General features: G+C 50.3%; 1 protein-coding gene across 3 annotated transcripts in view; it reads left to right on the forward strand.

The window, feature by feature from the left end:
• Positions 1-259: 259 nt before the first annotated feature.
• The window catches only part of LOC133356974 (mitochondrial amidoxime reducing component 2-like), a 34,564-nt gene continuing 12,481 nt past the window's right edge, over positions 260-22,342 (forward strand). The window contains exons 1-2 of one of the 3 annotated variants that reach the window (XM_061574707.1): positions 260-278; positions 4,331-4,616. In XM_061574707.1, the coding sequence (XP_061430691.1) occupies positions 4,339-4,616 (278 nt within the window). In that variant the 5' untranslated portion in view covers positions 260-278; positions 4,331-4,338. Of the gene's footprint in view, positions 279-1,138; positions 1,259-3,307; positions 3,388-4,330; positions 4,617-22,342 lie in introns of those variants that run through there. The other 2 variants (XM_061574704.1, XM_061574705.1) reach the window with 2 other exon arrangements.

Genomic DNA, 22,342 nt, shown 5'->3' on the forward strand with positions numbered 1-22,342 from the left:
GAGTGGGTTAAATATTAGAGAAAGCGCGTAAAAAAATAATTGGAATCGTACAGAAATTACACTTATAACACAGATCAGTGGGAAAATCTTAATACAGTATTTTATTCTTTTTTTTTTACTTTTCGTAACAGCTATTTTCATTGGAGTATGTCAGGTGAGAGGCTCTGTCTCCCCTGCCTCCCCTGGTGTTTGTACAGCAGACAATGGAAACTCAACGTTGCCTGGTACACGAACACATCGTGAAACCGCTGGAGCTAACGCGGTTGTTGTTGTTGATGGTGAGTTGATGCCCCAGCTGCTACCAACTTCACCACTGCGGGTGGCTCTTTAATAGTGACCCGCGGTGCACTGGACCACGTGTGTACACACGCGCGCGCACTGTACACACGCACGCGCGCGCACTGTACACATACACGCACGCGCTCTGTACGCACGCGCGCGCACTGTACACACACGCACGCGCGCGCACTGTACACACACGCACGCACGCGCACTGCACGCACGCACGCACGCGCACTGTACGCACGCACGCACGCGCACTGCACGCACGCACGCGCACTGCACGCACGCACGCACGCGCACTGTACGCACGCACGCGCACTGCACGCACGCACGCGCACTGCACGCACGCACGCGCACTGCACGCACGCACGCACGCGCACTGCACGCACGCACGCGCACTGCACGCACGCACGCACGCGCACTGTACGCACGCACGCACGCGCACTGCACGCACGCACGCGCACTGCACGCACGCACGCACGCGCACTGTACGCACGCACGCACGCGCACTGCACGCACGCACGCGCACTGTACGCACGCACGCACGCGCACTGCACGCACGCACGCACGCGCACTGCACGCACGCACGCGCACTGTACGCACGCACGCACGCGCACTGCACGCACGCACGCGCACTGTACGCACGCACGCACGCGCACTGCACGCACGCACGCACGCGCACTGCACGCACGCACGCACGCGCACTGCACGCACGCACGCACGCGCACTGTACGCACGCACGCACGCGCACTGCACGCACGCACGCGCACTGTACGCACGCACGCACGCGCACTGCACGCACGCACGCACGCGCACTGCACGCACGCACGCGCACTGTACGCACGCACGCACGCGCACTGCACGCACGCACGCGCACTGTACACACGCACGCACGCGCACTGTACACACACGCACGCGCACTGAGCTACAAAGTCCACTCGGAGTGCTGCGATCAGCTGCGAGGTGCCTCAGGCGGGTACGTGAAACGATCCACACGTGGATTTTCTTTAGTTTATACTCTACTACGTACTCTAGTTTATACTCTAGTTTATGCTCTAGTTCACACTCTAGTGGATACTCTAGTTTACATTCTAGTTTATATTCTAGTTTACATTCTAGTTTACACTCTAGTTTATACTCTAGTTTATACTCTAGTTCACACTCTAGTTCACACTCTAGTTCACACTCTAGTGGATACTCTAGTGGATACTCTAGTTTATATTCTAGTTTACATTCTAGTTTACACTCTAGTTTATACTCTAGTTCACACTCTAGTTCACACTAGTGGATACTCTAGTGGATACTCTAGTTTATATTCTAGTTTACATTCTAGTTTACACTCTAGTTTATACTCTAGTTCACACTCTAGTTCACACTCTAGTTTATATTCTAGTGGATACTCTAGTTTACATTCTAGTTTACATTCTAGTTTACACTCTAGTTTATACTCTAGTTCACACTCTAGTTCACACTCTAGTGGATACTCTAGTGGATACTCTAGTTTATATTCTAGTTTACACTCTAGTTTATACTCTAGTTCACACTCTAGTTCACACTCTAGTTTATATTCTAGTGGATACTCTAGTGGATACTCTAGTTTATATTCTAGTTTACACTCTAGTTTATACTCTAGTTCACACTCTAGTTCACACTCTAGTTTATATTCTAGTGGATACTCTAGTGGATACTTTAGTTTATATTCTAGTTTATATTTTAGTTTACACTCTAGTTTATATTTTAGTTTACACTCTAGTTTATAATCTAGTGGATACTCTAGTGGATACTCTAGTTTATATTCTAGTTTATATTTTAGTTTACACTCTAGTTTATATTTTAGTTTACACTCTAGTTTATAATCTAGTGGATACTCTAGTGGATACTCTAGTTTATATTCTAGTTTATATTTTAGTTTACACTCTAGTTTATATTTTAGTTTACACTCTAGTTTATAATCTAGTGGATACTCTAGTGGATACTCTAGTTTATATTCTAGTTTACATTCTAGTTTACACTCTAGTTTACACTCTAGTTTATACTCTAGTTCACACTCTAGTTCACACTCTAGTTTATATTCTAGTGGATACTCTAGTTTATATTCTAGTTTACATTCTAGTTTACACTCTAGTTTATACTCTAGTTCACACTCTAGTTCACACTCTAGTTTATATTCTAGTGGATACTCTAGTTTATATTCTAGTTTACATTCTAGTTTACACTCTATTTTATACTCTAGTTTACACTCTAGTTCACACTCTAGTTTATATTCTAGTGGATACTCTAGTTTATATTCTAGTTTACATTCTAGTTTACACTCTAGTTTATACTCTAGTTCACACTCTAGTTCACACTCTAGTTTATATTCTAGTGGATACTCTAGTTTACATTCTAGTTTACATTCTAGTTTACACTCTAGTTTATACTCTAGTTCACACTCTAGTTCACACTCTAGTGGATACTCTAGTGGATACTCTAGTTTATATTCTAGTTTACATTCTAGTTTACACTCTAGTTTATACTCTAGTTCACACTCTAGTTCACACTCTAGTTTATATTCTAGTGGATACTCTAGTTTATATTCTAGTTTATATTCTAGTTTACACTCTAGTTTATACTCTAGTTTATATTCTAGTTTATATTCTAGTTTATATTCTAGTTTATACTCTAGTTTATATTCTAGTTTATATTCTAGTTTATACTCTAGTTTACACTCTAGTTTATACTCTAGTTCACACTCTAGTTCACACTCTAGTGGATACTCTAGTTTATATTCTAGTTTATATTTTAGTTTACACTCTAGTTTATACTCTAGTTCACACTCTAGTTCACACTCTAGTGGATACTCTAGTTTATATTCTAGTTTACATTCTAGTTTACACTCTAGTTTATACTCTAGTTTACACTCTAGTTTATAATCTAGCCCCCTCGTGTACTCCGCTCGTGGTTCTTCCACCAATTCTTACGTTGCTTCTGCGGCCTCTTATCAGATCTCAGGCGCGTTAGACCCCAACACACGCTGTGTAGGGCACACTCTCGCATCTCGCTTTCTCTCTCTCTGGGATCCTTCCTCGTGTCTTAGCACCTCCGGTTGGCTCGGTTGGCTTAAACGTGCGGTGGCAACGAAGTTCAACGTACACACACATCGACTCACATAGTCACTCACTCACTCACCCACTCACATAGTCACTCACTCGCACAGTCACTCACCCACTCTCACAGTCACTCACCCACCCACTCACACAGTCACTCATCCACCCACTCACACAGTCACACAGTCACTCACCCACTCTCACAGTCACTCACCCACCCACTCACACAGTCACTCACCCACCCACTCACGTAGTCACTCACCCACTCACACAGTCACTCACCCACTCACACAGTCACTCACCCACCCACTCACACAGTCACTCACCCACCCACTCACGTAGTCACTCACCCACTCACACAGTCACTCACCCACTCACACAGTCACTCACCCACTCACATAGTCACTCACCCACTCACATAGTTACTCACCCACTCACACAGTCACTCACCCACTCACACAGTCACTCACCCACTCACATAGTCACTCACACAGTCACTCACCCACTCATATAGTCACTCACCCACTCACACAGTCACTCACCCACTCATACAGTCACTCACCCACTCACACAGTCACTCACCCACTCAGATAGTCACTCACACAGTCACTCACCCACTCATATAGTCACTCACCCACTCACACAGTCAGTCACCCACTCACACAGTCACTCACCCACTCACATAGTCACTCACACAGTCACTCACCCACTCACACAGTCAGTCACCCACTCACACAGTCACTCACCCACTCACATAGTCACTCACACAGTCACTCACCCACTCATATAGTCACTCACCCACTCACACAGTCACTCACACAGTCACTCACACAGTCACCCACCCAACACACTCGCCCATCCTCCGATCACGTGCATTATAATGCCGTCCACAGCCATCATCACCACCACCACCAACCACCACCTCGCGACCATGAACACCAATTCCATCTCGCCCAACCCAGAGACGACGATGATGATGATCTGGAGTCGGGGTCATGGCATCACCGCTGCCGCTACCGCTGATGGCGGTGGTTGGAGTTGGCGCTGGGTGGCGTGGGGGGCCGTGGGAACTTCCCTGGCCGTGGGGGGCCTCTGGCTGTGGCTGAGCAAGAGGAGGAGTGAGACGAGGCTGCGTGTGGGCACGGTCTCCGCCCTGGCGCTCTTCCCCGTCAAGTCGTGCCGTCCGCTGGCGCTCACCGAGGCTACGTGCGGACCCAGGGGCATGTCTCTCGGGCCCGTGAGCGACAGGCGAGTTGGGGGTCAAGGGGGATGGGGTCACGGCGTGGAACGGGGTCAGTGGGCTCATTGAAGGGGCGTTCGCACGGAGACGTCACACGGAGGCGTTCACACTGACACGCACACACGGGGGCATTTTGAAGGGTGCACTTCTACCCAATTGTGGAGTGACCCAGTGGCTTTGATAGCAGAGGTCGCAAACGGGTTTTGATTCCTTACCCGTACCCGGCCGCACAAGGGTCGCAAACGGGTACCCATACCCGGCCGTACCCTACCCGTACCCGGCCGGGTATCGGGTAGGGTACGGGTATCGGGTACCTGATTGCGACCTCTGGGATGAAGCCATGTTGCAGGCGCGGGTGGGTTGATTCTAGGAACTTTGTGAGAAGAGACAAGACGTTGGGAAATGAGTGACAAACGACTACTCACCAGTGACTCACGGCCTACCCGTACCCGTACCCGGCCGCACCAGGGTCGCAAACGGGTACCCGTACCCGGCCGGGTACGGGTAGCCGGGTATCGGGTAGGGTACGGGTATCGGGTACCCGGTTGCGACCTCTGTTTGTTAGACACCTCCCTCTCTCCTGCCTCCCTCCCTCCCTCTCCCCTCTGTTTTTTTGGCCTTGATTAATCTGAATATTTATTTACACTGGAGGAATTCGAGGCACCGTAAAGCTCTTTTCGCCGATGTCCAATCCACTGCTGGATGCAGGCCTCTCCACACCATGCTGTTGCCATCTGACACGATACTACGATAAAATCCACATAAAACACGTGCCCATGAGCAGATTTCAACTCTGTCTCTTTCGCGGATGTACTCTCTCGCGTTCTATTCCTTGGCTGTCACTCAGTCATTAGCCTTGACCATCGGACATCATCCCTTCGAGCGAAATGTCCTGCCCAAGCCCACGTGCTCTTCTGAATAGTTTAAGTGACGGCATTAACCTGCACACGCACTCTTGTCCACGTGTTCCTCTTTCTGTCTCTCAGTATTTAATAATAATAAAAACTAGAACAATGAAACCAGAGCTGAAATGTTTTGCTTTTGAATGATAGACCGATGTTGATCAATTGATAAAATGTGACGATGTTACGATGTTGTGACATTCACTTTATGGCACGAGAGTCGAGTTATGTGATTTTAAATTGAGCCATCCATTTAAAATCACCCCCCAACCCCCACCCAACCTCCCCTCTCTCTCCCCTCCCTCTCCTGCCTCTCCTTCCCTCTCTTGCCTCTCCCTCCTTTTCTAATGTCAAAAAAGTACATTTATTATCCGTGACAAATTTTGCAACCGATATTCCAGTTGTCATGCATTTTGCTCATTTATAAAATGCTTTGGGTGATTCCTGCTGTTTAATGATGTTGCATGCGATATGGATATCTGAAAAATATGTGATACCACGTGGTCATTTATATGTCCTTTTTGTGTTGTCATTACTTTATTACACCACAATAGTGCTCAACTGTTGCTTCAGACACCAGAGGAACGAGTCTCATGCACGCTGAGCCGACTCCTGTGGGCACACATGGGGTCCATCAAGTGAAAGAACGCCGGGAAGATAATGCACCAAGACAAATCTTGAGCAAGTACATCTCTGAGCAAGTACGTCTCTGCCGGAAGATGAACACCAGATAATGCACCAAGACAGATCTTGAGCAAGTACGTCTCTGAGCAAGTACGTCTCTGCCGGGAGATGGACACCAGCTTCTTTACTACACTGGGCGATTTCTTCTCCATCGGCGTTGGCGGATGGGATGGTGTTTCCAATCTCCTTGGTCTTTCACACCTGCAGCTGTGCTCATTCAGCTCTGGGCCCTGATGTTTGCAACGTGCCACTGACAGGATACACAAGCACCTGCAGGTGTCAGGGTCTGGCCTTTCCGCGCATGGTTTGCACAAGCCGGGAGATTTTTGTCGTTCTCGTGATCTCCGCTCACATTTGGTGCGCTGCTGAAAAGACATTTCTCCATAACCTGCATTGTGGCGTAGTTTGAATTTATAAACCCGTAGAGTGATGTTGGCGGTCTCTGTGGGGAGACATTCATGGTTCTCGTCATTGCAGCATCCAGAGCAGCGTAAGAGCGGCACGCACTACGGCGGTCTCTGTGGGGAGACATTCGTGGTTCTCGTCATTGCAGCATCCAGCGCAGCGTAAGAGCGGCACGCACTACGGCGGTCTCTGTGGGGAGACATTCGTGGTTCTCGTCGTTACACCATCCAGAGCAGCGTAAGAGCGGCACTCACTACGGCGGTCTCTGTGGGGAGACATTCGTGGTTCTCGTCGTTACAACATCCAGAGCAGCGTAAGAGCGGCACGCACTACGGCGGTCTCTGTGGGGAGACATTCGTGGTTCTCGTCATTGCACCATCCAGAGCAGCGTAAGAGCGGCACTCACTACGGCGGTCTCTGTGGGGAGACATTCGTGGTTCTCGTCATTGCAGCATCTAGAGCAGCATAAGAGCGGCACGCACTATGGCGGTCTCTGTGGGGAGACATTCGTGGTTCTCGTCGTTACACCATCCAGAGCAGCGTAAGAGCGGCACGCACTACGGCGGTCTCTGTGGGGAGACATTCGTGGTTCTCGTCGTTACACCATCCAGAGCAGCGTAAGAGCGGTACGCACGGCGGCGGTCTCTGTGGGGAGACATTCGTGGTTCTCGTCATTACACCATCCAGAGCAGCATAAGAGCGGCACGCACGACGGCGGTCTCTGTGGGGAGACATTCGTGGTTCTCGTCATTGCAGCATCCAGAGCAGCGTAAGAGCGGCACGCACTACGGCCGGAAGAAGTGCTCCACCTCATCTGGATACTCGTGCAGGATGTCGATCACCGTTTCCATCGGCTGGCAGTAACTCCGCCTCATCACCTCGTTAAACTTAATCACTCCATTCTTCAGATGACTTTGTCCAGACGAAACACTCGTGGGCTGGCCCGGTGCCGTTGTGCTGGTCCCACACGTCCACAGCCAGCGCCCTCAATGAGCCACTTGTAGCCACAACACAGACGAGGTCACGGCACTCCTTCCTCTCTCTCATTTCTCTCTCTCACCCCTCTCCTCCCTCCGTCTACTCCCTCCCCTCCCCCCTCCCTCCCCACCCTCCCTCTCCTCCCTCCTGTTTTTTTACTATCAGAAGAAGCAGAAAGATGCTCGGTTTTTCGGCACTTTGCTTCGTTCATCATGTTGTTTTTTGCTTTTATGCCCCCTTTTTTAAATCAAAGATAATACACGGTTTTCCCGTGTAACATAAATGCAATTGTGTGCTACTGTGTTCCTAGACACCAACAAGAAAATCCGCCCTCAAAAACCCATCACCAGATCCCCTGCATTTGTCACATTACACAAAGCACCCTCGGTAGTACAACTTGTCAAGAAAGATGCGACACCCCCCCCCACCCCTTGTCAACTGAACGTACCGAAATTCCAGCCAGGCAGAAACCAGGGCTTTGAAGATGCGACAGTGGCTGTATAATCCGCACAGGGAAGAAACCCCTTGCAGAAATGTGTACGTGGTCACAGTCCCATGGGCAATGCTCCAGCTCGGACCACCGTGGCGCTTGTACGATGGATTGGAGTAAAACAGCTCCCAATGAGGCCTCACGTGATCACTGCAAGGCATCGTCTCCCTCCAAGCATAGCCTTTGCGTGATGTTATTATTTGTCGGTGGTGGAAATCGACCATTTGGGCGTACAGCTTCTTCCGGTCTACATCTGAGAAGCACCCCTCCTGGTCATTCCCTGAGGTGTGCCCCCAGTGCTGCTGTGAAGAAGAGATTTGAGTGTGCTTCCTTGCTGGGGCGACATTCAGTTTTGGTGGCACTGGGCCACTGCTAGCTGACTCGTCACCAGTACTCACAGCAGATGCGCTCCCCACTGCTGTTGAGAAAGACCTTCGCACATAATTCACGAGTTTTGCAGCAAGTCTCACTGAATGCTTCCGGCCATTGCAGCTATCCCGGTCGGGAGAAGCCACTGCCCCTCCGTGCCTGGTCTCACCAAATCGCCCACCCTCGTGACACGTGCGTCTACCATGCGTTTCTCCACGGCAGGGCCCACGAGAGAGGGTAGTGCCATGTTGGAGTTCCGTAACAGCGGCTCGTGAGCTAATTCTGATGCTGACCGAGGTTTATTCACAGTGACAAGGAAACTCCAGGTATGTCGGATACTCCTGTAGAAGTGGGGAATGCGCGTGAGTGGAATACCCGTAATGTCCATAAAGAAGGGCTGCTTGCTGCACTGAAGGCCCCTGAGGTTATTTAGAATAAAAGATGCAGTGGAACACTACATGGGTGATGGGGCCGTGTAGAGAAACCTCTGTACGGCTTGTAGACGAAATGTTGAGAGCTGGCTCCGTACACACACCAGACCTTGCCCGCCTTCCCGCAGTGGCAAGGCCAAGATGCCAGCAGCCACACGGTGCTTCCTCTGCGACCAGAAGAAGGCAGCTATCATTCTCTGAAGTTTCGCTATCAGGTATGCGGGTGGAGTGAGGGAAAAGAAGCGGTGCCACAAGGTGGATGCAATTAACTGGTTTACCACCAGGGTTTTTCCTCTAAATGTGAGAGACTTGCACAGGCGCCCCCAAGGTTCCAGTCGTTTCCTCACCTTCTCTTCCAAGAAATCCCAATTTTCCTGCAGTGGTTTTTCACCGTGTCCCAGGAGCACTCCGAGATGGTGAAGACGCTCTTTGCTCCACGTTATTGTCTTGGCCAACTCAGGGAACTGGGCTTCGTCCCACTCCCTAACAAGCAGCCCACTGCACTTCTCCCAGTTCATCCTGGAGGAGGACGCACGGGAGTGAACCTCTTGGCACTCGTCCAGCCGTTCCATGTCGTCAAAACTCAATAAAAAAAGGAGAATGTCATCGGCATACGCTGTGAGGGTCACTCTCATACTGGGCTCCTTTACAGTCAGTCCGGTGAGTCGGCGTCGAAGTAGATGCAGAAAAGTCTCCACGACGAGGGTGTAGAGCTGTCCTGACGTAGGAGAGTCCTGCCTGATACCTCTTTTGAAATCTATAATAGCAATTAGTCCACCATTAACTTTAACTAGACAATGAGCCATGTTGTACAGCAACCTAATTCATTCTATGAAGCGAATCCCAAAACCAAAAGCTTTTATAGTGCCAAGAAGATACTGGTGATCAACCCTGTCAAAGGCTTTCTCTTGATCAAGGGAGAGAAAGGCAAGCGGAAAGTTCAAATGCTCCGACAGACTGATCAAATCTCTGACTCGGAAAATCCCATCATGGATGGTCCTTCCTGGAACGGTGTATGCCTGGTCATTGGCATTAACCTGAGCCAGCACCCCCTTAAGCCTTGCAGACGCAGCTTTCGTGAGAATCTTATAGTCTGTGCTCAGCACTGAGACTGGACGCCAATTTTTGAGGTACCTGAGGTCACCCTTTTTTGGAATCAGTGTGAGCACGGCTCTCCTCTAGGACTGAGGCATCACGTTGGTCTCCACTGCTTCATCTAGAACAGCTTTGTAATCCTTGCATATGGAGTGCCAAAAATGGTGATAAAACTCCCCCGTCAGCCCATGAATCCCTGGGGATTTGTTCCTGGCCAGGGCACTCACTGCCATGTCTGTCACTTTGTTTGACCTCTTCTTCTAGAAGGTCCCTGTCTTCTTCGCCCAAAGTAGGCAGGTCCTTCCAGATTTCACTCTGGGCCACTGGATATATGTTCTGGAGAAAAGAGATTTCCATAATACTGTGCTACAGTTGTAGCTATTTGATTATTGTTTGAAACAAGGAGCCCCTTGTCATCAAATACATTCTCCATAGCTTTGCGTCTACAATTTTGCTTCCCTAATGAGAAGAAAAATGTCGAGCAAGAGTCCATATCAAGGGTATCTTTAAAACAAGAGCGAATAAATGCCCCTTTTGCCTTTTCTTTCTGCAACTCTTTTAGATACTCTAGGGTTTCCACATATTCCTCAAGTAGGCCTGGATTGTCCCTAACCTTCTGCCTTCGCTCTAAATTATGGTCCCTGTTCTCTAGCTCACAAATGTCTTGGTCAATATTTTTAGTTTTTCTCCAGGCATACAACTGACGCAGTTTTTTTATGTGTACTTTCCCTATGTCCCACTATTGTGTTAGGATATTAAACCAATCTTTCTTTCCCTGCCACTCCACCCAGAAGACCCCAAAAAGATCGGTGAAGGTGGTGTCTTGAAAAAGGGCATTATTGAAATGCCAGTATGCCGATCCCCTTGGGACTCCTCGTATTTTAATTTTAAATAGTATAATAAAAGACTTCGTCACACACTGCTGGTCTCCGTTGCGCTTTTATTTAGCTTCTTGCTCGCAACCCGCTGGCCCTGACAGCGGACCAGCGTCTCCTCACGCGCGCCCCGCACGCGCTTTCTCGTCAGCTCCTCCGCTCCCCCACTCCGCACACCGCTGGCCGACGGCGTGCCGAAGCTCCTCCAGCCACGTGGCTGATGGCGCGGATCCCCTCCGGCCACCCAACGTGGTCCAGCTTCTTCACTCCAACTGACTCGGAGCCCTTCCGGGCTCCCACCTATATCCCCTTTACCACGTGATCCTGTCTCCTCCCTTTCCGGACCGTCAGATCCGGCCTTCCCATAGCGCCCTGTTGGCTCCGCCCCCGTTCACCTCGCTTCCGATTGGACCCGAGGTGAACGGCGGGCCCTCCCATACGCCCCCCATACTGGGCTCCGCCCCCCAATACCCCGGGCCGTATGATTGGGCCAGAGCCCAGAAACGAACCCCGTTTACGCTCGCATTACAGTAGTATAAGGTGATGATTGGACAGTGGTGCTGCCTAAATACTGGATGAAACTGCACTATTTTCAAGGTCTTTTGAGATGTAAAAACGGTCAATCCTTCACTGCGACAATGTCCTGTCAGCTCGGGTTCTTGTAAAGGTGAAACCTTGCTGCTTTGGATGTTGCGTCCGCCACACGTCTACGAGACTGTACGTGTGGAGCACCTGCTGCACGGTGTTCAGGACACTGCTTTTGCACTGCTCGGTGCCAGTGCGGCCGAGGACATTCAGCCTACAGTTGAAATCCCCCAAAAGCAGACACTCATCATTTGGACAGAAATGTCATTAAGTTTGATTGCTACGTTGAGGGCTCTTCCCGGTACTACCTCAACTTGGTTAACTATGGTGGGTGTAAACTCTGATGCAAATAACGTTGCCATTCCTGAAGAATAATGAGTAATGTGACTGAAAAACAAATCTCCTTTCCATTCTGTTTCTCATTCATTTTCTTCGCTGGTTGTAAGATGCATCTCCTGCACAAAGAGCACTGAGGCTTTGTGTTTTTTTGCGAGCGACAGCACAAAGTGTCTCTTGACCGCACCTCTACACCCATTCATATTAATTGTGGCTATCTGCAGCATTATGTGTCAGTGGAGATGTTGCCAGGTGTGTTTTCTTTCCACGTAGTTATTTGACTCAGGAAGTACCTGATCCCTTTCCTTTCCAAATGACGATTTTCCGTGTCTCTTGAAGTCCTGCTCAATATTGAGTAGGGAGGCTATAATTGCCTCCACATTTTGCCACCTTGACAGAGCTGCAGTCACTCTTCTGAGCCATGCACTCCCTCTAAAATGTTCCATAGCTCCGACTGTGAGAATATTGGTGCCACTTCAGTCAGCTCAGCAGATGTCAGATAATAAACCAAGACAAATCCTGAGCAAGTACGTCTCTGAGAAAGTACGTCTCTGCCGGGAGATGAACACCAGTTTGTTTACTACACTGGGCGATTTCTTCTCCATCGGCGTTGGCGGATGGGATGGTATTTTCATCTCCTTGGTCTTTCACACCTGCAGCTGTGCTCATTCAGCTCTTAGCCCCGATGTTTGCAACGTGCCACTGACAGGATACACAAGCACCTGCAGGTGTCAGGGTCTGACCTTTCCGCGCATGGTTTGCACAAGCCGGGAGATTTTTGTCGTTCTCGTGATCTCCGCTCACATTTGGTGCGCTGCTGAAAAGACATTTCTCCATAACCTGCATTGTGGCGTAGTTTGAATTTATAAACCCGTAGAGTGATGTTGGCGGTCTCTGTGGGGAGACATTCGTGGTTCTCGTCATTACAGCATCCAGAGCAGCGTAAGAGCGACACGCACGACGGCGGTCTCTGTGGGGAGACATTCGTGGTTCTCGTCATTGCAGCATCCAGAGCAGCGTAAGAGCGACACGCACGACGGCGGTCTCTGTGGGGAGACATTCGTGGTTCTCGTCATTACAGCATCCAGAGCAGCGTAAGAGCGACACGCACGACGGCGGTCTCTGTGGGGAGACATTCGTGGTTCTCGTCATTACAGCATCCAGAGCAGCGTAAGAGCGGCACGCACTACGGCGGTCTCTGTGGGGAGACATTCGTGGTTCTCGTCGTTACACCATCCAGAGCAGCGTAAGACCGGTACGCACTACGGCGGTCTCTGTGGGGAGACATTCGTGGTTCTCGTCGTTACACCATCCAGAGCAGCGTAAGAGCGGCACGCACGACGGCGGTCTCTGTGGGGAGACATTCGTGGTTCTCGTCGTTACACCATCCAGAGCAGCGTAAGAGCGGCACGCACGACGGCGGTCTCTGTGGGGAGACATTCGTGGTTCTCGTCGTTACACCATCCAGAGCAGCGTAAGAGCGGCACGCACGACGGCGGTCTCTGTGGGGAGACATTCGTGGTTCTCGTCATTGCAGCATCCAGAGCAGCGTAAGAGCGACATGCACTACGGCGGTCTCTGTGGGGAGACATTCGTGGTTCTCGTCGTTACACCATCCAGAGCAGCGTAAGAGCGGCACGCACTACGGCGGGCTCTGTGGGGAGACATTCGTGGTTCTCGTCATTACACCATCCAGAGCAGCGTAAGAGCGGCACGCACGACGGCGGTCTCTGTGGGGAGACATTCGTGGTTCTCGTCGTTACACCATCCAGAGCAGCGTAAGAGCGGCACGCACTACGGCGGTCTCTGTGGGGAGACATTCGTGGTTCTCGTCATTACACCATCCAGAGCAGCGTAAGAGCGGCACACACTACGGCGGTCTCTGTGGGGAGACATTCGTGGTTCTCGTCGTTACAACATCCAGAGCAGCGTAAGAGCGGCACGCACTACGGCGTTCTCTGTGGGGAGACATTCGTGGTTCTCGTCATTGCAGCATCTAGAGCAGCATAAGAGCGGCACGCACTATGGCGGTCTCTGTGGGGAGACATTCGTGGTTCTCGTCGTTGCAGCATCTAGAGCAGCATAAGAGCGGCACGCACTACGGCGGTCTCTGTGGGGAGACATTCGTGGTTCTCTTCATTGCAGCATCTAGAGCAGCATAAGAGCGGCACGCACTACGGCGGTCTCTGTGGGGAGACATTAGTGGTTCTCGTCATTGCAGCATCCAGAGCAGCGTAAGAGCGGCACGCACGACGGCGGTCTCTGTGGGGAGACATTCGTGGTTCTCGTCGTTACACCATCCAGAGCAGCGTAAGAGCGGCACGCACTATGGCGGTCTCTGTGGGGAGACATTCGTGGTTCTCGTCGTTACACCATCCAGAGCAGCGTAAGAGCGGCACGCACTTCGGCGGTCTCTGTGGGGAGACATTCGTGGTTCTCGTCATTACACCATCCAGAGCAGCGTAAGAGCAGCACGCACGACGGCGGTCTCTGTGGGGAGACATTCGTGGTTCTCGTCATTGCAGCATCCAGAGCAGCGTAAGAGCGGCACGCACTACGGCGGTCTCTGTGGGGAGACATTCGTGGTTCTCGTCGTTACACCATCCAGAGCAGCGTAAGAGCGGTACGCACGACCGCGGTCTCTGTGGGGAGACATTCGTGGTTCTCGTCGTTACACCATCCAGGGCAGCGTAAGAGCGGCACGCACTACGGCGGTCTCTGTGGGGAGACATTCGTGGTTCTCGTCGTTACAACATCCAGAGCAGCGTAAGAGCGGCACGCACTACGGCCGGAAGAAGTGCTCCACCTCATCTGGATACTCGGGCAGGATGTCGATCACCGTTTCCATCGGCTGGCAGTAACTCCGCCTCATCACCTCGTTAAACTTAATCACTCTATTCTTCAGATGACTTTGTCCAGACGAAACACTCGTGGGCTGGCCCGGTGCCGTTGTGCTGGTCCCACACGTCCACAGCCAGCTCCCTCAATGAGCCACTTGTAGCCACAACACAGACGAGGTCACGGCGAGGTCACGGCGAGGTCACGGCACTCCTTCCCCTCTCATTTCTCTCTCTCACCCCTCTCCTCCCTCCGTCCCCTCCCTCCCCTCCCCCCTCCCTCCCCTCCCTCCTGTTTTTTACTATCAGAAGAAGCGGAAAGATGCTCGGTTTTTCGGCACTTTGCTTCGTTCATCATGTCGTTTTTGCTTTTATGCCACCTTTTTTAAATCAAAGATAATACACGGTTTTCCCATGTAACATAAATGCCATTGTGTGCTACTGTATTCCTAGACACCAACAAGAAAATCCACCCTCAAAAACCCATCACCAGATCCCCTGCATTTGTCACATTACACAAAGCACCCTCGGTAGTACAACTTGTCAAGAAAGATGCGACACCCCCCCCCCCCCCCTGTCTACTGAACGTACCGAAATTCCAGCCAGGCAGAAACCAGGGCTTTTAAGATGCGACAGTGGCTGTATAATCCGCACAGGGAAGAAACCCCTTGCAGAAATGTGTACGTGGTCACAGTCCCATGGGCAATGCTCCAGCTCGGACCACCGTGGCGCTTGTACGATGGATTGGAGTAAAACAGCTCCCAATGAGGCCTCACGTGATCACTGCAAGGCATCGTCTCCCTCCAAGCGTAGCCTTTGCGTGATGTTATTATTTGTCGGTGGTGGAAATCGACCATTTGGGCGTACAGCTTCTTCCGGTCTACATCTGAGAAGCACCCCTCTTCATTCCCTGAGGTGTGTCCCCAGTGCTGCTGTGAAGAATAGATTTGAGTGTGCTTCCTTGCTGGGGCGACATTCAGTTTTGGTGGCACTGGGCCACTGCTAGTTGACTCGTCACCAGTACTCACAGCAGATGCGCTCCCCACTGCTGTTGAGAAAGACCTTCGCACATAATTCACGAGTTTTGCAGCAAGTCTCACTGAATGCTTCCGGCCATTGCAGCTATCCCGGTCGGGAGAAGCCACTGCCCCTCCGTGCCTGGTCTCACCAAATCGCCCACCCTCGTGACACGTGCGTCTACCATGCGTTTCTCCACGGCAGGGCCCACGAGAGAGGGTAGTGCCATGTTGGAGTTCCGTAACAGCGGCTCGTGAGCTAATTCTGATGCTGACCGAGGTTTATTCACAGTGACAAGGAAACTCCAGGTATGTCGGATACTCCTGTAGAAGTGGGGAATGCGCGTGAGTGGAATACCCGTAATGTCCATAAAGAAGGGCTGCTTGCTGCACTGAAGGCCCCTGAGGTTATTTAGAATAAAAGATGCAGTGGAACACTACATGGGTGATGGGGCCGTGTAGAGAAACCTCTGTACGGCTTGTAGACGAAATGTTGAGAGCTGGCTCCGTACACACACCAGACCTTGCCCGCCTTCCCGCAGTGGCAAGGCCAAGATGCCAGCAGCCACACGGTGCTTCCTCTGCGACCAGAAGAAGGCAGCTATCATTCTCTGAAGTTTCGCTATCAGGTATGCGGGTGGAGTGAGGGAAAAGAAGCGGTGCCACAAGGTGGATGCAATTAACTGGTTTACCACCAGGGTTTTTCCTCTAAATGTGAGAGACTTGCACAGGCGCCCCCAAGGTTCCAGTCGTTTCCTCACCTTCTCTTCCAAGAAATCCCAATTTTCCTGCAGTGGTTTTTCTCTGTGTCCCAGGAGCACACCGAGATGGTGAAGACGCTCTTTGCTCCACGTTATTGTTTTGTCCAACTCAGGGAACTGGGCTTCGTCCCACTCCCCAACAAGCAGCCCACTGCATTTCTCCCAGTTCATCCTGGAGGAGGACGCACGGGAGTGAACCTCTTGGCACTCATCCAGCCGTTCCATGTCGTCAAAATTCAGTAAAAAGAGGAGTGTCATCGGCATACGCTGTGAGGGTCACTCTCATACTGGGCTCCTTTACAGTCAGTCCGGTGAGTCGGCGTCGAAGTAGATGCAGAAAAGTCTCCACGACGAGGGTGTAGAGCTGTCCTGACGTAGTAGAGCCCTGCCTGATACCTCTTTTGAAATGTATAGGAGCAATTAGTCCACCATTAACTTTAACTAGACAATGAGCCATGTTGTAAGGCAACTTAATTCTATGAAGCGAATCCCAAAACCAAAAGCTTTTAGAATGCCAAGAAGATACTGGTGATCAACCCTGTCAAAGGCTTTTTCTTGACCAAGGGAGAGAAAGGCAAGCGGAAAGTTCAAATGCTCCGACAGACTGATCAAATCTCTGACTCGGAAAATCCCATCATGGATGGTCCTTCCTGGAACAGTGTATGCCTGGTCATTGGCAATAACCTGAGCCAGCACCCTCTTAAGCCTTGCAGATGCAGCTTTCGTGAGAATCTTATAATCTGTGCTCAGCACTGAGATTGGACGCCAATTTTTGAGGTACCTGAGGTCACCCTTTTTTGGAATCAGTGTGAGCACGGCTCTCTTTCAGGACTGAGGCATCACGTTGGTCTCCACTGCTTCATCTAGAACAGCTTTGTAATCCTTGCGTATGGAGTACCAAAAATGGTGATAAAACTCTCCTGTCAGCCCATAAACCCCTGGGGATTTGTTCCTGGCCAGGGCACTCACTGCCATGTCTGTCACTTTGTTTGACCTCTTCTTCTAGAAGGTCCCTGTCTTCTTCGCCCAAAGTAGGCAGGTCCTTCCAGATTTCATTCTGGGCCACTGTGGATATATGCTCTGGAGAAAAGAGATTTACATAATACTGTGCTGCAGTTGTAGCTATTTGATCATTGTTTGAAACAAGGAGCCCCTTGTCATCAAATACATTCTCCATAGCTTTGCGTCTACAATTTTGCTTCCCTAATGAGAAGAAAAATGTCGAGCAAGAGTCCATATCAAGGGTATCTTTAAAACAAGAGCGAATAAATGCCCCTTTTGCCTTTTCTTTATGCAAACCTTTTAGATACTCTAGGGTTTCCACATTCTTCAAGTAGGCCTGGATTGTCCCTAACCTTCCGCCTTCACTCTAAATTTATGGTCCCTGTTCTCTAGCTCACAAATGTTTTGGTCAATATTTTTTTTTTCTCCAGGCATACAACTGACGCAGTTTTTTTTATGTGTACTTTCCCTATGCCCCACTATTGTGTTAGGATATTAAACAAATCTTTCTTTCCCTGCCACTCCACCCTGAAGACCCCAAAAAGATCATTGAAGGTGGTGTCTTGAAAAAGGGCATTATTGAAATGCCAGTATGCCGATCCCCTTGGGACTCCTCGTATTTTAAGTAGTGTAATAAAAGACTTCATCACACACTGCTGGCTCTGTTGCTCTTTATTTAGCTTCTTGCTCGCACCCCGCTGGCCCCGACAGCGGACCAGCGTCTCCTCACGCGCGCCCCGCACGCGCTTCCTCGTCAGTCCTTCCGCTCCTCTACTCCGCACACCGCTGGCCGACGGCGTGCCGAAGCTCTTCCAGCCACGTGGCTGATAGCGCGGATCCCCTCGGCCACCCAACGTGGTCCAGCTTCTTCACTCCAACAACTGACCCGGAGCCCTTCCAGGCCCCCACCTGTATCCCCTTCACCACGTGATCCTGTCTCCTCCCCTTCCGGACCGTCACATCCGGCCTTCCCATAGCGCCCTGTTGGCTCCACCCCCATTCACCTCGCTTCCGATTGGACCCGAGGTAAACGGTGGGCCCTCCGCCCCCAAATACCCCGGGCCGTATGATTGGGCCAGAGCCCAGCAGTGAACCCCGTTTACGCTCGCATTACAGTAGTATAAGGTGATGATTGGACAGTGGTGCTGCCTAAATACTGGATGAAACTGCACTATTTTCAAGGTCTTTTGAGATGTAAAAACGGTCAATCCTTGACTGCGACAGTGTCCTGTCAGCTCGGGTTCTTGTAAAGGTGAAACCTTGCTGCTTTGGATGTTGCGTCCACCACACGTCTACGAGACTGTACATGCGGAGCACCTGCCGCAAAGTGTTCAGGACACTGCTTTTGCACTGCTCGGTGCCAGTGCGGTCGAGGACATTCAGCCTACAGTTAAAATCCCCCAAAAGCAGATACTCGTCATTTGGGATGTTTTTGAGATAGTTCTGTAACGCATTGGAAAAATTCCGCATCATTGATGGGTGTATAGATATTTATGAGGTGGACAGAAATGTCATTAAGTTTGATTGCTACGTTGAGGGCTCTTCCCGGTACTACCTCAACTTGGTTAACTACGGTGGGTGTAAACCCTGGTGCAAATAACGTTGCCATTCCTGAAGAATAATGAGTAATGTGACTGAAAAACAAATCTCCTTTCCATTCTGTTTCTCATTCATTTTCTTCGCTGGTTGTAAGATGCGTCTCCTGCACAAAGAGCACTGAGGCTTTGTGTTTTTTTGCGAGCGACAGCACAAAGTGTCTCTTGACCGCACCTCTACACCCATTCATATTAATTGTGGCTATCTGCAGCATTATGTGTCAGTGGAGATGTTGCCAGGTGTGTTTTCTTTCCACGTAGTTATTTGGCTCAGGAAGTACCTGATCCCTTTCCAAATGACGACTTTCCGTGTCTCTTGAAGTCCTGCTCAATATTGAGTTGGGAGGCTATAATTGCCTCCACATTTTGCTACCTTGACAGAGCTGCAGTCACTCTTCTGAGCCATGCACTCCCTCTAAAATGTTCCATAGCTCCGACTGTGAGAATATTGGTGCCACTTCAGTCAGCTCAGCAGATGTCAGATAATACACCAAGACAAATCCTAAGCAAGTACGTCTCTGAGCAAGTACGTCTCTGAGCAAGTACGTCTTTGCCGGGAGATGAACACCAGTTTGTTTACTACACTGGGCGATTTCTTTTCCATCGGCGTTGGCGGATGGGATGGTATTTTCATCTCCTTGGTCTTTCACACCTGCAGCTGTGCTCATTCAGCTCTTGGCCCCGATGTTTGCAACGTGCCACTGACAGGATACACAAGCACCTGCAGGTGTCAGGGTCTGGCCTTTCCGCGCATGGTTTGCACAAGCCGGGAGATTTTGTCGTTCTCGTGATCTCCGCTCACATTTGGTGCGCTGCTGAAAAGACATTTCTCCATAACCTGCATTGTGGCGTAGTTTAAATTTATAAACCCGTAGAGTGATGTTGGCGGTCTCTGTGGGGAGACATTCATGGTTCTCATCATTGCAGCTTCCAGCGCAGCGTAAGAGCGGCACGCACTACGGCCGGAAGAAGTGCTCCACCTCATCTGGATACTCGTGCAGGATGTCGATTACCGTTTCCATCGGCTGGCAGTAACTCCGCCTCATCACCTCGTTAAACTTAATCACTCCATTCTTCAGATGACTTTGTCCAGACGAAACACTCGTGGGCTGGCCCGGTGCCGTTGTGCTGGTCCCACACGTCCACAGCCAGCGCCCTCAATGAGCCACTTGTAGCCACAACACAGACGAGGTCACGGCGATATCACAGCGAGGTCACGGCGAGGTCACGGCACTCCTTCCCCTCTCTCATTTTTCTCTCACCCCTCTCCTTCTGTCCCCTCCCTGCCCTCCATCCCTCCCTCCCCTTAATGGAGTCTGAAAAGATGGCAAGCGCCATATTTTCAGACTCCATGAAGAAAATCACCTTTCCGCTCATTTTGGAGGCGTACTTTATTGAGCCTTCGGGCACGATGGTGCCCAGCGCTTCCACGTAGACTTCGATCGGGACATCGGTGGAAGCCGAGCAGCGGATTCCAGCCTTGCGTGGAGGCGCCAGCTGCTGCTGCTGCAGGCACCTTGCAGGCCCCAGAGACTATCCTTGCATAGGCGCGGTAGCTTTTGCATACGTTGTTACGGGTCGGGTGGACATTTTCCCCGTTTGTGAGATATGTTACACACATGACTATTAAAGCTAGCCTATTTTTTCAGTAGCCAGGATAAAAAAAAAATTGAAATAATGATATGAAGATGGTCTATTCTGTGTTATTAACTAGCGTAATACTATTACTGCTATTCACTGCTATTCACGCAGAGCTCTCTTGGAGAAAAAGTGAAACATATTATAGTATACTCTTAGTTCTTTTGGTAAAGTCACCTACGTGACTTTACCAAAAGAACTAAGAGTATGAATCCTTGCAGTCACGAAAGCTTCAAATCTAGAATTAATACATGTTTTAGTCCTCAGTATTTTACAAGAGAAGAAAAAAAGAAAAATGTCGAAAAAGAAGCACACTAACAAAAAGATAATAACGTAAACACGCTCACAGCACAAAACAAGGGGGGTCAAAAGGGGATGCACTGTACTCACACCAACTCGAGTGGTACAGTGTTAACACGGATGTGTTCACGTGGAACCACACCAGACAAGGGGACAAAAAATGGAATCACAAAAAAATCACAACATTCAAAAATAGTTTGAGGAACAAAGGAACTCAAAATCTAAAGAAAAGCGTAATCATGAAATCAACTATCAAATTAAATTGGGGGATGTACGGAGAACAAAGGCACCAATACACTGTAGAGAGCACAGTCACGCCCTGAAGAGTGAAAACAACAGAAAAGAACAAAGCAAGAAAAATAACTCGTCTAAATAAACAAACAACTGATCACAAATGTGTATAAAGCAAGACACTTACTGTTGGTCAAAATAAATCCGAAGAAAAAGTGAAGAAAATAAAGTTGTAGAGGTGTAAAGACTGTGTCAGCAAGTCTCGATGTGAAGACAGGGTGTCAGTGAGGCTGAATGCAAAGACAAGGCGCCAGCAAGTCTGGAGGATCTTGTTTGGGAAATTCCCCAGAGTGTCCAAAATAGACAGCTTGGGGAAATTCTCCCAGAGAATCCATGAGGATAAAAGCAGGGCAAGAAGAGATGTTCGGGGCTGTCGAGAGGGACTTGGGCCGTCGTCGCTGTCTTCACGTCATCACTGTCTTCACGTGGTCACTGTTTGCTCAGTCATATGATCTCCACGTCGGCATTATCTCATGACGACATGGTCCTAAGCTACATTACGCGCAATAATAGAAACCTCTACAGCTCGAGTCCGGAGTGGTTACAACTGGTGTCAGGAGTGGAAAGAATAAAATGTTCAGATACAGCAGAAAAAAAACCCACTGGAAGCAATTTCGGATGAATGGAGAGGAAGATGAAGAAGCCCCCCTCCAAGCAACCCCGGGAACAGGGATCCCGGTCAAAGAAACCCTGGAACGATCGGCAATGGCAGGAGAAGACGGAGTCGGATGACCGGCAACCGCAGCCCAGAGGTCGCAAACGGGTTTTGATTCCTTACCCGTACCCCTCGCCCACATGCTGCTGCGACCCCATGTGGGCGACGATCGCAGGAAACGGCCGCTATTTTGGCCGCAACGCAGCAAACGGCTGACATTTTGGCCGCGACACGGGAAACGGCGGACATTTTTTCGCGACTGATGCGACGCGGCAACCGGCCGCCATTGCTCCCGCAGTCAACGCGACGTGAGAACCTGTCGCCATGGCAACAGCGTCCCGGGGAGCGACCGAGCCGGCTCCGAGGACGCAAGAAAGAGTGTCAGATCAGCCGCGACGGCTGCCACCCTTCAAAGAATTTGTCGCTGCCGGCGGGAACTGGGCCGCTTTTACTCGCCGTTTTGGGGCGGCCTATCAGTCAGTAGAGTTG

The sequence above is a fragment of the Lethenteron reissneri genome, chromosome 56 (assembly GCF_015708825.2).
Source record: "Lethenteron reissneri isolate LAM-NWPU_2019-01 chromosome 56, ASM1570882v1, whole genome shotgun sequence".
In the NCBI taxonomy this organism is placed as follows: Eukaryota; Metazoa; Chordata; class Hyperoartia; order Petromyzontiformes; family Petromyzontidae; genus Lethenteron; species Lethenteron reissneri.